This window comes from Zeugodacus cucurbitae, chromosome 5, assembly GCF_028554725.1.
Source record: "Zeugodacus cucurbitae isolate PBARC_wt_2022May chromosome 5, idZeuCucr1.2, whole genome shotgun sequence".
NCBI classification, from domain to species: Eukaryota; Metazoa; Arthropoda; class Insecta; order Diptera; family Tephritidae; genus Zeugodacus; species Zeugodacus cucurbitae.
Genome location: NC_071670.1, coordinates 55,051,057 through 55,066,908, shown reverse-complemented (window position 1 = coordinate 55,066,908; position 15,852 = coordinate 55,051,057). Strand labels below are relative to the sequence as shown.

Sequence of the window (15,852 nt, the reverse complement as noted above, 5' to 3'; positions counted from 1 at the left end):
AGATCTAGAGACTATCTATTCATTTTCTAAATATTCATCGCATTTTAAAGAACGAAGATGTAAATAAACGGCAGTTATACTGATTGTATCTTAAAATTAACCCTTCCGGGGGCACTCCAAAAAGAGCTTCCAAATTATATTCAGACATTTCGATATAATATTGTATTTAAATTAAGAGAATCAGGAATTTCGTTTGTTTTCGGATTTAGTCTAAATTATTCTGAAAATGATGATATTGATATATTCTGAAAATAATAGGTTGTCATCAAAGAGGATTTCAAGATCAGCTCAACTGGGGTCATGCTCCTTACATTAAAGTGATTCATAAATCTTCGATAGATACTGCATTACTATCATTCTTTCGTAACGCAATAAGAGATCCGTTTTGGATAGAGTTGTCAACTAAAGCAGTGAGCTAAAGACAAATAGTATTGCTTTTGAGGTGAAAAGTCGATATTAATGGAAAAATCAATAGTTTTTGTAAATACTTATATAATCAAAATATCTCACTCCTTTTAACCGCGTGCAACGAAAAACCAAGCCAAATGCTACAAAAAAAGTAAGAACGTTATACATACGATTTTGAACATTGACTTATGTACTTGTAATCTATCTATCTATTAAATCTTGAATTTTCATTTCGTCTTTTCGGATTTTTGGTTGATTTCGATTTCGATTTCGATTTGGATGTCTTAAGAGAGCTGGCCAAGGCTAGCAATTTCTTACGTTTCTTTCGAATATCGTGCAATGAACGCTTGCGACCACTTGGTTTCTCACCTTGTTGTTGCTGTTGCTGCTGCTGCTGTTGTTGTTGTTGATGCTGTTGCATCATGGCACGTTGTTGTTGTTGCAGCAGCATCTGTTGCTGCTGTTGAATCGTAGGCGGTTGTGGATGTTGCGGCGGTAAGCCGGTCGTATACTCGTAATAGGTCTGTGGCGGCTGCTGTTGTTGTTGCTGCTGCTGCGTATTTAGACCAATGAAATCGGGTCGTCTTGGTTGGGTGGGCGTGCCAGGATTGGATCTTTGCAGAAAAAAAGCAGTTGAAGTGTAAAAGAAAGAAATTTGTTAATTATTTTATATATTTCATGTGGAATTTAGCGACGAACAGACATAATTCATATAGCGATGATTTACAACAACAAGCATTAAAATTCACGGCAAATTCGATTATGTATTAGATTAACAACAGTTAATTAATTAGTTGAGCAAAATCATAAACAGTTATGTACATGTGAGTATGTATGTATGTATGTATGTATGTTGGCATGTATATTTGTTCAACGAGTGGTTGGTGTGTTTGTATGTTTGTTTGTTTTTGTGTAGCTGGTGAATTTCGTGTAGAATTTGGTAAATACAAATGTAAGTATTAAGTTTTCGTTACGCAAAACGCACAACAAGCTCAGTAAATTGATGTGAATTTAACGAAATACATGAAATATATGGTAAGTAATTATTAAGACACGCACATAACGGTTATACACACACACACATAGAGAAAATAGAGAAGATGCTACAATTAATAACTGTAAATGTGCTGAACTTATTTTTTTGGTCATGAAAACGCGTTAAATTACGGTATTTCATAAATTGCTCATTGCGTTAGTCATTCAAAAGTCTAATTACAGCCATAATAATGCGCATTGCTCGATTGCGAACATAGATATAAATTTTTTTTATACAGGATTCATGACACTAAACTTGTTAGCATACTAAATTCATGAAGATGAGCACAGCGACAAATCTTTCAATGATAAACATGCAGAATCTGCTGCTGGAACACTTATGTATACAATATGCAGTTAGAAAGTGCGCTGAGATCATTTTTAAACTCTTACTACAAGAACATAACAGCTTAACAGTTCATCTAACGGTTGTTGGAAACAACTAAAACTAAACGAGTTGGATACTAATTAGACGAATATTTCAAAACGATTAAATCGATTTCGCGATGTTGTGGCTCCGGTAGTCTCATAACCTCAAACACCTCACGATAAGGTGATTTCCAAAACTAACAAATGAATTTCTGACAAAAAAACGAGAGAAACTAAAATTGTCTTCCATGATTAGACCACAAAAATTTGACTAAGTGACTGGGGGCCAATCATAGAATAATGGTCAGCATCAACGTAAAACAAGCCTACTTCCCATCCCTATTTCTGGCTGCCATCAGTCGATTTGTCTTTACAAGTTCTCTTTCGAAAATGGTTGAAATCTCTAGAGTCCATCTGCTTCCTTCCGTTTGTTGTGGAATATTTCATACTATATAAAGGGTTTTTTAAAAGTGACGTTACAAAAGTAAAATTTACTACCGAAATCACGGAGTCAGTGGCTTAAACTTTAAGAGCGTTACGTCCTACGTAGCGTTGAGGCTGATTTCTGGCAGAATGGCGTTATTGGTCAGGCAGCAATCCATACGTACTCCATGAGTCACCATTATATCCCGAAAAAATTATGATTTGGTGCGGTTTATGGGTCGGCGGCGTGATTGGGCCGTACTTCTTCCATGAGGATCAAGATCGGCACGTTACTGTGAATGGGAATCACTACCGTTCAATGATTATCCATATTTTTTTGATCAGAATTGGATGATATGGACTTGGACAATATGCGGTTCAAACAGGACGGCGCCTCAAGCCACACAGCGAATGTCACAATCGATACATTGCGATTTGACGCCGTTAGACTATTTCATGTGGGGCTACATCAAGTCTATGGTCTATGTCAAGAAGTCAGCGACGATTGATGAACTTCGTACGAATATCAAACGTGAAATTTCAGCAATATCGGCCGATTTATGCTTGAAAAACGTCGAAAATTGGATTCAGCGACTGGATTTCTCCAAGCGTGCCCGTGGTGGCCACTCCGTTCCGCTCTTATTGAAAAACCCTTTAGAAATGTTTATATATTTGGTGCCAAAGGTGAAAGAAATTGAACATAAATAAACCTCAATCGACCTTAAAATCACCAAAATGTCAATCAAGTTCTGACGAATCTATGCTGAGCGCAAAAATAACAGATGGTTTTCAAAGAGACGATTGCTCATTCTGAGCGAATGTGACATGATTGGAGCCCGTGCTCGTTTTAACTATGATCAATGATGTTTTCAGCGACAATTTTACTGAAACAGCTTTTCGATAATCGGATGGATTCATAATCCGATTGTTTTTCTACATAACCAGTAACATGTTGAACTCTATCACAATATAATAACTGGCGACTGACCTTAAGGCAGACTATATAAAAGATCCGAGCTATTTCGGTCACTCAAAAAATCCATCAGCCGTTTGAAAGGCCTTTAAAACTCGTAGAATCCTCACTTTTGTTGGGAGCAATACAAAGGATGAAATATTTATATTTCCAACACATATTCACCCTTTCGGAAAATAAATTTGCTATCAGCTTTTTTGACCAAAAAGCTATGTTATAGATTTGAAAGAGTAATTTATAAAAACTTTCTGCTTTATCGAGAAATAAAAGTATATTTTTAATAAAAGTATGTTTGTTAGAAATTGGATATGTTCGAAAAGAATTAAAAGTAAAGGGCATTGGCAAGAGCCAATTCAACCCAAGTAAATGTATATATTGTAATATGGTGGTGAGATGTTGTGTCTCTTTAGTTCACTCCACTGCGTTTAGGGATTCAAATATAGCTTTTGTATGAATACGATTATGCTATTGGGCGCCTGTGTGAGTAAGCAACGTAAGGTGCTATGTAACATCGAACTTAGACCGTAGAGCAGCGAACAGGTGCCCGCAAATGGCAGCAGCAAAAGTTTGGTACGTAGGGCATAACGTGACGTATCATCGAAATTGCACAACTCCCATATGCTGACGTTCGGCTCGAGAAACATGTAGCGCAGATGCAACACCTGGCCCATAAACCAGCCGCAGTACGCCTGCAGGTAGTGCAGTATCCTCGAGAGTGTTATGGTGAACAGTAACCCCACAAGCATGATGAAATTGATTTCAGACTCTTGTGGCCAGTTGCTCTTCGAAAGTACACGACGAAAACGTGTCTCACTTGTTGTGCCTTTCAACGGTGTGCTGGCGATCGTATCCAATAGCATGGTCGAACTCTTCTTCGTCAGCAAAGGCGATGCCGACTCCGCGGGCATGCCGTCGTAGTAGAACTCTTCGTTGAATGAGCGCGACGAGTTCTTCGAGGCGGAATCAGTGCGTGGCGAGGTCTTGTAGTGTACGCCCGGATTGCGTTCTGAATTTAGTTGTGTGTCTGTATCGTTGCTATCGCTTTCGTCCGGTGAAATTTTGGGCGTGTGATTCGACTGCAACGATATACGTTTCGATATGTTCTTCCAATGTTTATTGCCATTCGTCATGGGGGTTAGGGTGTCCGAACTTTTGGTATTGTTTATAACACTGCCATTTCGATTGACTGTCTCTACGTTGCCACCATTGTAACAACCGATGCCAGTTTTACTCATTAAACTATTCATTAAATCATTTAGATCCGCTTGTGCTTTGCGATTATCAAGATTATCCATCTGATCGCGCATTTTTGGCCGTTCACGGTAGATGTGATTGGCATAAGCGTGATGTGCATCGTTGCTCTGATGATTGCTGTTGTTGGTGTGCTGTTTGACGCCACCATATTTCAATTGTAAATTTAGAGTCTCCGAAGTGTATGGTTTATGTTGCGTTTGCATGCCGCCAATTACTTCACAAGTTTTGAGCGTTCGCTCGTCGTAGACGTCAGCGTTGGTATTATGTCGATAACCCTCACTCACTCGCTGCATACTACACAGTTATGCAAGCTAGAAATTTACTTGAATCTATCAACTTGTTTTAGAAACGTTTCGTTAATTTTTTCATTTAAATTCAGAATTTATGAAATATATACAAAAGTGAAGTGCGTTGAAGTGAAAAAAATACTAATCAACTTCGTAGCAAAGTGGAAGTTTACAGGCAATTAGGTTTTGAATGAAATGTGTGTTCTTTAACACTATAAAAGGATAGGAGTACATAACTCTAAAGACTGTTTCTTAGACTAGCGATTTGAGAGGAGAAAGGCAGGACTCAAGCTATTGAACCGGCATATCGGTCGAGCCCACCAAAGCATGAGAATGACCATACTTCCCAGAGAAGTTAACAAAGCTCTACGAAGGTAATCATGAAAGACAGATCTTATACAAGAGACAATTAATGGTTTAAGAACACTAAATCATATATCGAACGAGCCATTTGTGAGACAAACAAAGTGAAGCTAAAGTAGTTTAACAGCCACTTAGATGAGCCGTTACGCGATGAACCGAATCCAAAATGTGGAAAGATGTAAGAGCCTATATTTTGGAAAGCTCTTTATTCTCGAAACCCTGAAATTTAGCGACAATGGCAACCATAGAGTCGACAATTACCGAAAATAAAGGCTATTTTGAAGCAAAAGACAAATAGAACTACTAAAAGTTATCGATAAGTGGTAAGATCGATAACAATCGGAGTATTGATCTCGATAGAAATAATGTTGAATAATAAAATCGAATTTTGCCAATAAATTTTTGATATGATGACGTTCAAAATGGACGATCTTTGGCATTACAATTTAATTCTTCACTTGTAGTATTATTAAAGAGTTTATGGACCGACTAAAGTTAGGTTTTATATGTATTTTATTCGCTTCTCTGCCCAGTTTAGATAATTTACCGAAATTCTTCTCTCTGTGAGGTATACGTGTAACGAATAGAGAGTTCTGTTTTAAACCGACTCCGAACAACTGATGTATATTATATGAAGTTACTTAATGCCGGAAATAACCAGTTCTATAGTTTCGGATTTTTATTTTGAATCCATAAACCATCAGAACAGGACACTCAAAGTGATTCGAAATAAGCTTGCAGATACCACCCGAAACTTCTTTTAAAAGCTTTTGAATTAAAGCCAACACCCTCCGAAAAATATATGTAGTTCTACCAAAAACATAAAAAACTGGTAGAATAAACACTTAAAACTAATATCAACCACAAGAGAATTTCATGTTACACTTAGTGAGGAAGTATCTTTAATATATTTAGACAGTCTAAGTGAAGAAAAATGGTATTGATCGAAACAAATCTACAGCACATAAGAGTGATATGAGAGGTACTGCAGAATAAGAGTGGAAGTAATAAAGATGTGAAATATTTATTAGCGTTGCCATACCCGTGAATGTTTTGAAACGATGACGAATACAAAAGATATAGACGTTAGACGGTAGAGATAGTGTTAAGAATTAAAGTGAATGAGCACTTTTCCGGTTTATGATTCCAAAACGATTTTTAGCAAAACAATGGTAATGTGTAAAGCGCAAACATAAAATGACTTAACGAAATTATTATAGTTTGTTTTTTTATTGGTTTTGATGCCATAAAACTCAATCATATATTAGATTAATGGAAAAAAGTATATAACAATTCGTTGCATAAAGTAAACGGAACTTAACAAACGAAAAACTCACCTCCAATGAATATAGCAACAGAGTAGTAGTAGTAGTGGTAGTGGTGGTGGTGGTGGTGGTGGTGGTAGAAGATTTTTTTTTTGGACGGAAACTGTACGTACAAACGAACGAACGAACGAGCGAACGAGCGAGCGAGCGTACGAACGAACGAATGACCGAACGACTTTGACATGTTTACTGCTTAACAACGTAAAGCTTAAACTAAGCTTCGCTGAGCAGAAGTTGTGGTTGAGGCTGAAGCTGAAGCTGAGCTTGGACTTGAGTTACGGTTGGAGCTTGTGGTGGTGAAAGCGTGTAGAGGTACGTGTGTGTGAGTGCACAAGCGCGGTCAGAGTCGGGAAGCAATTCAAGTTGCAAGTTGAAGTTCAAGTCGGAGATCGATAGGATGGAGGTGGTTGGTTGTTGGTGATGGTGATAGTCGTTGTGGCGGTAGTTGTTGTATTGATAGTAGTAGTAGTTGTAGTTGTTGTTGTATATAGTAGGATTAGTTGTTTTGGAAAAAGTTCATACATATACACAGATGTCAGAAGTCGATTTAAAACATTTGCTTGTTGTTTGTTTATTTTCAATAAAATATTGAACTCAAATTCAAATTCACTTCTAACACTATAAACATATTTGTCGGTAGCAGTTTACTTTACTTTAAGCTTAGCAGTTCGAATTCTGATCTATTTTTGAGTATTGACTAGCGAACGAAAAGAATAAAAAAAGAAGATATAATAGATGTAGTAACAAATAAAAAAAATGTAACTAAATACAAAAAAAAATAATTTCTTGAAAAGCTCAGGCATCTAAACGGCTAAAATATATAATATAACGGTATTTTTGAGTTATTTTTTCATAAATTTAGTTCATGAGTAGTGTTTCAACTCTTTCCGTTCAATGTTGTTTGCTCCAAATCCATATTCATTGGCCTTTATGCTTACTAATCGAATGTCTTAATGCATCAACATTATTTACAAAGCCACTAAATGCTTGCGTCAAGCTGCATAAAGCATTTCTTTCCAATTTATATACAATACACACGCTTTATTTTTAATTTTGACGTTTTTTTTTCGTTTTTCATAATTTAGATTTGCTTTAAAGCTGGCGCCTACAACACACATGAGCAACATAATGCATTTTTTTTTTTGAAGTTTGAACTCTTATCAAAAATCGTGCATTGGTAAAATGATGACTGAAATCTATTGACTGATTCTATAAAAGTGGAAATTGCATTTATTTCAAATGAAAAATTAACATTTAATTTTCAAACAAATTATTCAAGTTCCGTTATTATTCTGCAATTGCGCACTTTTATTTTTTATTTTTTTCGAAAATAAATATTTTAATCGTCTTATTTGAATAAGTCGAAATTTTATTCTCTGCTCGACACCACTCGGAATGTTAGTTTCGGATCTGCTGGACTGAAGACTTGCAGAAGTTTTTTGTTATAGCAGCAGAAAACATGAGAACATAATTTTAAGAAGTGCTGCAGAGTTGACGATCTTTGACCGAAATCAAAATCGGGTTCAGTCCGATTAAGTAGACGAAAATGTCGAGGGAACAAAGGTTTTCTATCAAAAACTACAATTATTCGAATATTTTTGAGTATTTTGTTTTTTAAACTAATAAGATAAGTCGTTTTTCGAAACCGTAATAACGAACTCGTACGAGGTGTATTCAAATAACGGTATTTTTTCTTTTCTGAAAAAATATATTTTATATGTTGTCGCTTTTAAAATAGTCCCTTGTAAATCAACATTTTGGATATTATTGTGCACGAATGTCCGCACTTCTTCCAATCGTCGAAACATTTCTCAATTTTCGATTTTTGATGTAAAACGACGATTCATTCCTTTTTGGAAATAAGAAAAAGTTATACGGAATCTTATCTGACGAATATGTAGGTTGGGGCATCGTTGCAGTATTGTTTTTAGTCAAGAATTCACGTACAAGCAACAAAGTATGAGCTTTTTGAGAAACTAAAATCGTCAAGCTCATAAAAACACGTCTAACTTTAGTGACTGCTACAAGTACAAAGAAAGCAATGAATACAGTTGAAAATTGTATTGAATTACAGGAGCACATTTATCAACATAACAAAAAAAAATCACATTTGGACTCTCCAAACTTGAATTTTTTAAATTCCCGTTATTTTTTGATACACCACGATGGGATCACAATGATAATAAAGTTACAAAGTAAAGAAGGAGGCTTATCAGATAATAATTTTCCGTAAAATGGTGTTGGCGATATTTAAATTTCATAAACATTTCTGGATTTTACTGCATTATACCGAAATAGCGGTTTTTTTGTAGGGTTGTCCACAATTTGAACCAAAAAATAATTCAACTTTATAATTTGAGTTGCCGTCTTCATTTGAAATAAATGCAAATACTGAACATGTGTGACGTAAAAAAGTGCGCTGGCAACTTAAAAACACACATTCTGCTTAACAATTTGGTTTTTCATTGTTATTTACCGATTTTGCATTTCACATTGGCATAAATTAAGAGTTGCTAATTCCAGCTATGTCCATCTTCAATGCAAAAAAAGTATACAAAAAATAAAATAAAAATAAAATTATATGCACAAAATAGAAAGCGGAGATTAGAGAACAATTTCAATACAAATTTGGAGACATGGAAGTAAAAGCAAAGAAGTTAAACATTTTCTAAAGGCGGGGCATAAATATCTTATGTTAAGTGGTATTTTTTAATATTAATTTATTGGCTCACACATTGTCAAGGCGTTTAAAAAAGTTTTTGCGTTTAAATATAGTAAGCATTTGTTTTTTGGGCAGGAGATCACAGAGAGTAGTAGATATTTTTAGGTACGTTTTAACACTTTAACGTATACATACAAACATATATGTATAGATTTGAGAGAGGTATTAAGATAACTATAACAGTTTGTGATAATTATAATTAGAGCGCGGCGAAGCAAATCGAAAATATTGGCATTGCAAATGCATTATCTCCGTGTTGTCTTCGGAGGAATTTTGCATTTGCAACAACGCACTTACGCGCTCGTACTCGCACGCGGCACTAATGACAAAGACAATTGGAGGACTCACCTTCTAACTGGACTTGCCATCACAAGCGGTGTCGCCACTCCCAACGGTTTTATTCGTTGCTGCATTGTGGGCGTGGCAGTTGTCCCACTGCGTTGCTGTTGCTGCTGTACACACTGATTGCCCGGATGAGCGGGATGATCGGGCGACAATGGATCGGCGGGATTATAGCCGCGTTGTGGCTCCAAGCCGCTAAGCAAATAAATAAATTTTTATATAGTTTAAAAGTTTAGTTTTAATTTAAAGTTAAAAAGTGACAACTCACCGCTGACGCGCTAATGGACTGTGTCGCGGATGATACATGCGCATGTGGCGTGGTGAATCTCCACCGCCACCACCACCACCGCCGCTGGCGCCGTTGTTGGGCAACATGCCCGCACCGGTCGCTATGCCGCCGTTATTTAAATTGCTTACGCCTGCCTCCACTTGGGGCAGGTAGAAATTTGTCGAATTGTGTCGTTGCAGTGGCGGTGTGGGCTCACAATCTTGGCTCTGTGATGCTTGCGGCTCCATATCGGTGTCGGAACACTCACGTCCGGGCGACAGCTAAACGTCGTGGGGGGAGGAAAGGAGCGCAAAAAGGCGCGGCGTTAGGTAATAATTGGAAAACTCAAGTCAAATAGAATGTACAAAAGCTAAACACTAATTTAAATTGAAATTGCATGAAAACCAAGGAAACGAAAAAACAAAATCATTATGAAAGCGGCTGTTCGAGGTGAAATAATTAACATAAATATATATGCATGTATATGTATGTAGGCATGTCAATTATGATGGTAATGCATATGATGAATTCAATTAACGGTTTCATGTATGGCATGTATGAAATGGTATGCAGTTGGTATCCCATGGAGCGGTAAGCTGATGAGCGAAATTGTGGCGGTGGAGAAATGAAAACTTTCGTGGATTAACTTTATTCAAACAAGGGTACGCTGAAGCTATTTAATGTATTTTAATAACATTTATGGTTTTTATGAATATTTATTGAAATTATTTGAGCTCTCCCAATAAAAAGTGGGGTGAAGATAGTTGGTATAAACCATAAGCATTTGTGAAAGGTGAAGGAAATCACTTTGTAAGGCTAAGAACTGGTACACCAGTAACAACTTTGCTTATAATTAAAAAAAAGTATGTTTTTCTACAACAACAAGTCCTTGCTGAATGAGAAATGCTTATTACTATATCTTAGAAGTCAATCTAACCCACTGAATTTGGTTTGGACTAGGTATTTAACCATGAGTTATGAGATCGAAAGAATTCCCGGAATTGAAAAAAGTACCGTTATTAGTCGAAGACGTGTTATTTTGAAAATTTTAAAGTAAATTTGTATAGGATCCGGTGCGTTATAAAGATTTTTGGTAATGTTTTTTGTTTTGAGGCTATCATCGAAGACAAATAGACGGTTCCCTAAGTTTTGAGGCATCTCCGAACGGCTGATAGATTTTGTAAGATGATTTTTTTAATACAAAAATGTGCTAATTGGTGGATTAAAAAATCTTTAAACCTAAAATTTGCCTCTTCTGAAACTAGAACCCTCGACCCACCATTTCATATAAGGCTAGTCTACAAAACGGCCAATTTAGTGTCTCTCATGAGAAAATATGCAAAATATGAGGGGTATTTTGGTATAACAATGACCAATTAGGATTCATGGCGCTCCTCAACATATTATATTTCTGAACGAAATGATTTTAGACACAGTACATTTTATCAACATTGTTATTAATGAATGTATTTGTATGTATGTAAGTTGGGTATACAACAATAAAGTAAATTTTAGTTAAAACTGAACACAATGGTTGTACAAAATATGATTGATAATGGTAAAACGGTATTGGTTTAAAAATCCTAAATAACTATAACTGTAAAACATTGTACAAAGAAATAATTGACAATGCTTCAACTAATTTATATTAATGAAAAACTGTACGAATCGTATACGAGTAAAAAATCGCTCAAATTACCAACAAACGAATTAAGTAGAATATACGAGTATTGTAGAGTTTGCAAAAACGCAATTGAAATCGTAATAAAGGAACGAATGACATGAAGAGTAGGTATTTTATTTATTTTTTTTATTATTTATTAAAGAGAAATCTTTTCAAAAAAGTTATCGCACGAACAAATACAAGTATATGTAATATGAACAATAATAATATGGTTTTTCGCAAAAAAAATATCGAAAAAAATGAATTAATAGATAGAATTTTTTTTACCTTTTTCGGTGCTTGCATTTAGTGTAGAGTTTTGTTTTGCTTTTTTTTATTTGATACGGACCAATTTGTATATAGAGCTTTTCTAACTAACAAAATAGCATACCATTACGAGAGTGTGCATCAATCAAACTAATATTGGGCAAACTTTCATGGTTCTGTGGTAAAAAAAAAGTCTGAATTGTACTTATAAAAAATTACAAATTGAATGGTGGATGGTAATATAAAGTATTTTAGTTGAATTTGTTTGAAATTTGACTCTTTGGCACTATGAGGTGGAGAATTTTAGTGCAAAATTTCTTCAAAAAGGGTATTTTTTATCGTAAATTTGTTATTGTATGACTTTGATAACTGAACTTGTTACAATTTGGATGAAATGTCCAAATAATATATTGAAAAATCGCACTAATTTTGTAATGTTGGCATTGATATTATACATTTATAGAGATTTGAATTGAACATAAAGGTTTTTACTTCAAAAAATCACTTTCGTACTTTATTAATACTCATTTTAAAATTTTGAATTGCCAAACTTTACAGAGTAGCGATCGAACAAACAACTGGTATAATGAAATACATAATCTGGTATAATGAAATGCTATTTATTTATATTTAAATATACCATTTTAATGAATGGTCTGCATACTCTTTAAAATTAAACTGAACTGGTATAATTTTTTTTACAACAAAACAGAGCTTAAATATAATGAGCAGACAAGTGGGGTATCGAAAGATGTTTATTTATTACTTTAATTCATATTGTCTGCAAACATTTTACTATAGAACCGTATATAAGAGTTTGCCGAATAATTAGTAGTGGTAAATAGTAATATACTAAATACATACAATTATTGCAGATCAGAAAAATTAACTAAACTGCACATGCATAAAGAAAAAAAAAACAACTTCAAATGTGAAAAAATATTAAAAAAAAAAACGAGAGAAATAAGAAACTTTATAACTTTTTAAGCTTTCCATAACAAATTTGCATAAGCAATTTTTTAGTCGAACTAGCGATCATAAATAATTCGGCAGTGAATATTGTACTTTGTTAGGGAATTCAAAGAGGTGTGGGGTTTAATAGGTTTGGAACTTTATTTGGATATTATTGCTTCTAAGAAGCATTCTCAAAAGTTTTTAAGACGATATTTTTTTGATAATTTCTAAATACTTCTGCTATTTTCATTATTCGGAAAAATATTGTGAATTAAATATAATAAATTCACAATAAGAAAGTATAAAGTATTAGTAATGGTCTATTCAGTATTACAAAACCAAAAAATTTACAAATTAACGAAATTCTTCAACTGGGTGGATTAAGACCCTCCTAGGTCTATTCGAGGTGTAATTTTTTCGCTAATTTTACTTTAATTTAAGTTATAACTTTGGAAAATCGAAACCTATTATTGAAAATAAATATCAATTACCACAGTATCTGAAGACTTATAGAAGATTCCACTTTTTGGCTGAAGTCAGCAAGAATGCATGAACCTGACTGACCTTCGATACACATAACCTTGTTCTAAACATATGAAGGAGAGTCACTTTAAGCCACAAAATTTCACTAGGATATCTTTTTTAACATCCGACTAAACTACTATAAAGTCAACCTGAGAAATAGAAATTCGCATATTCATCAAATTGTAGCTAGGAAAAGTATGGATCATCTGTGCACTCTATTCTTAATTTGAGACATTCTATGATTACCCAAAAATTATGTTTTAATTTAAGGGGTTATATACAGTTAGACGGCCGAAAAAAGTGAATTTTCCAGAATTTTTTCTGAGAAAACTTTTTAATTTATTGATCCATAAATTTATACACATATTATGGTATCTTTTAACTGTATTTTAAGTCTTAGTACTAGTAAAAATATTTATTTGAAAAAGAGCTACAGCTGATCTCCAGGAGCTCCTTTCAAAAAATACGTTTTGCGGTGACCACTATATCTCGGAACTGGATCATCCGAAATTAAAAAACCAAACAGATTTCGTTAAAATAATGTTAAATCTAGTAATTAATCGAAGGAATAAGCAAAATAAAATTTTTTGACAAAATGGCGGTTTCTCAAAAAAAAAAATCGATTCTTCACCGAAATTTCGGCCTTAAATTGTTTATAAAAAAAAAAAATATTTATCGGAGAGAAAAAATCTTCGATTAATTACTAAAAAATATATTAAAGATGGTCGTGTTAAAATTTGAGACTAATCGGTCTAGGCGTTTTCGAGTAATGTTGGTCACCGACTTTGAAAACACCATTTTGAGAAAAACGCGTTTAAAGTTTGGACCTTGTACTTAAAAGCACTCTGAAACGCCTTTTCAAATTTTTCATTTGCTTGTAACTTTGAAAATATTAACCGGAACGATATGAAATTTTCTGTGTGTATTCTTAAATATATGTACATTAAGAAAATGAAATAAAATAAAATCGATTTTTGAAAATTCTAACTGTATATAACCCCTTAATTGAACTTTCAAATATGTACATACAATATTAAGCTAACAAGAGGGCGAATAATATTTGATTAAAAATGGCTATAGGAAGGTCCAGAACTAAAATTAAATTATTGAAATGATTCACATGAAGGCCTGTTACTCCATTGTTAACATTAAATTTAACGGTTTCTTTTAAAATTTTTGAAAGCAACCGTTTCATAATTATTTTTCGTCGAAGTTCCCTATGTCTCTAAACTTGTATTTTTATTATAAAGATATTATATATCAATGGATTAAAATTGCATAATTAGCAAAAACAAATATATAAATAGTACCCTGCTCACTTTCAAAAATTAAATCCTTGGTTACTTTAAAAATAATTTCTGCAATCGTAAATTATATATAAATATTTTTTACAGCATATTTTTTCCTCTTTATCAATGCAAAAGCAAATATTTAAGTTTTGTGCAAGCAATTTATACAATAAATAAGCTGTTAGTGCCGAATTAAACGTTAAAAAATGCTTCAATTAAATTTAAAAATAAAATTAAATATATAAATTAAATTATATAACAATTGTATATTTCGAAAAAAAAAAAAAATGTAAATATATTCATATATTGTCTCGTAGTCAGGCGGGCAGGCAGTGACAACACTATTAAACTGATATAAATGCAATCACCAATTAGTGCAAAGTGAAGAGAATAGAAAATAAAGTACGAAACTATAGGTCAAATATTCAATTAATGCACTCGCAGCAGTACATTTGTATGAAAAAAAAAGAAATTAGAATTAATGGAAACAAAATATGCTACTCGTATGTGGGAATCACGTCATTCCATAATAAAACAGGCAATTAAGAAAAAATTCTATGCAACTACACACTATTAACTATTGAAGTAGGTGTGTGTATGTAGTATATACAGTAGCCAACCACCGTTTGTATGTATGTGGGTGTGTGGTAGTGCACATATATACATGCGTGTGTGTGTGTGTGTGTGATGGAAATTAAACACCCAATAGTATTGTTGAGAAAATATAGATACTAAATAAAATAATTGACAAAAAGGCATATAGAAAAGTGCGAGCACTTTAACGTACATAACAAATATTGTACAAACAACAACACAACGAGTACATACATAGTACATATAAGAAGGAAAAAATAGTAAGTTTAATAGTTTGCTATTTTTTGCTATATTTTTTTTACAAAAAAAGATAGTTTCGCAACGATTCGCAACAATAACCAGCAATAATCAATTTACCCACCTTACTATAAAGCGTTGTGCTGCCCGACCGTTGATTATAACCATTGCCCTGGTCCGTATAAGTCTTTACCTGAGTGTGTCGATTGTCCCTATCGTAATAGTTTTTCAGCGTTTCGCGTGGTGAACGCGGCACATTGCCGGGTGTGTTGTTGCCCCGCATGCTGCTGCCCTGTTGATTCGTGCGCCGTTCGGTGGTGATAACACTAATACCCTGACCATCCTTGTGTGAGCGACGTGCGGCATACTTTTCTGGCTTAAGAAGACTGTTTCAGCAGATTTGTTTTTGGTGTCGGCATTGCAGCACATCACATCGCATCACAATCAACGGCACATTAACATCGGTAGATAACGGCAGTCGTTTATCGTGCCAGCATATAATTTATTTCAATTACATAACGGATGTTAATCAAAAGAAAACAATATTATTTATT

The 15,852-nt window shown here is 34.1% G+C and overlaps 1 protein-coding gene across 4 annotated transcripts in view; it reads right to left on the bottom strand.

The window, feature by feature from the left end:
• The window catches only part of LOC105209012 (palmitoyltransferase ZDHHC8), an 85,609-nt gene that overhangs the window by 5,458 nt on the left and 64,299 nt on the right, over window positions 1-15,852 (bottom strand). Inside the window, exons 6-11 of one of the 4 annotated variants that reach the window (XR_003752072.2) lie at window positions 15,423-15,684; window positions 9,770-10,050; window positions 9,508-9,696; window positions 8,914-8,970; window positions 6,450-7,134; window positions 795-1,022 (exon numbers count right to left, since the gene is read on the bottom strand). Coding sequence is in view for 2 of the 4 variants with exons in the window: in XM_011179153.3 (XP_011177455.2) it covers window positions 778-1,022; window positions 9,508-9,696; window positions 9,770-10,050; window positions 15,423-15,684 (977 nt within the window). In the remaining 2 variants the exon portion in view is untranslated. Of the gene's footprint in view, window positions 1-777; window positions 1,023-6,449; window positions 7,135-8,913; window positions 8,971-9,507; window positions 9,697-9,769; window positions 10,051-15,422; window positions 15,685-15,852 lie in introns of those variants that run through there. The other 3 variants (XR_008471445.1, XM_029038230.2, XM_011179153.3) reach the window with 3 other exon arrangements.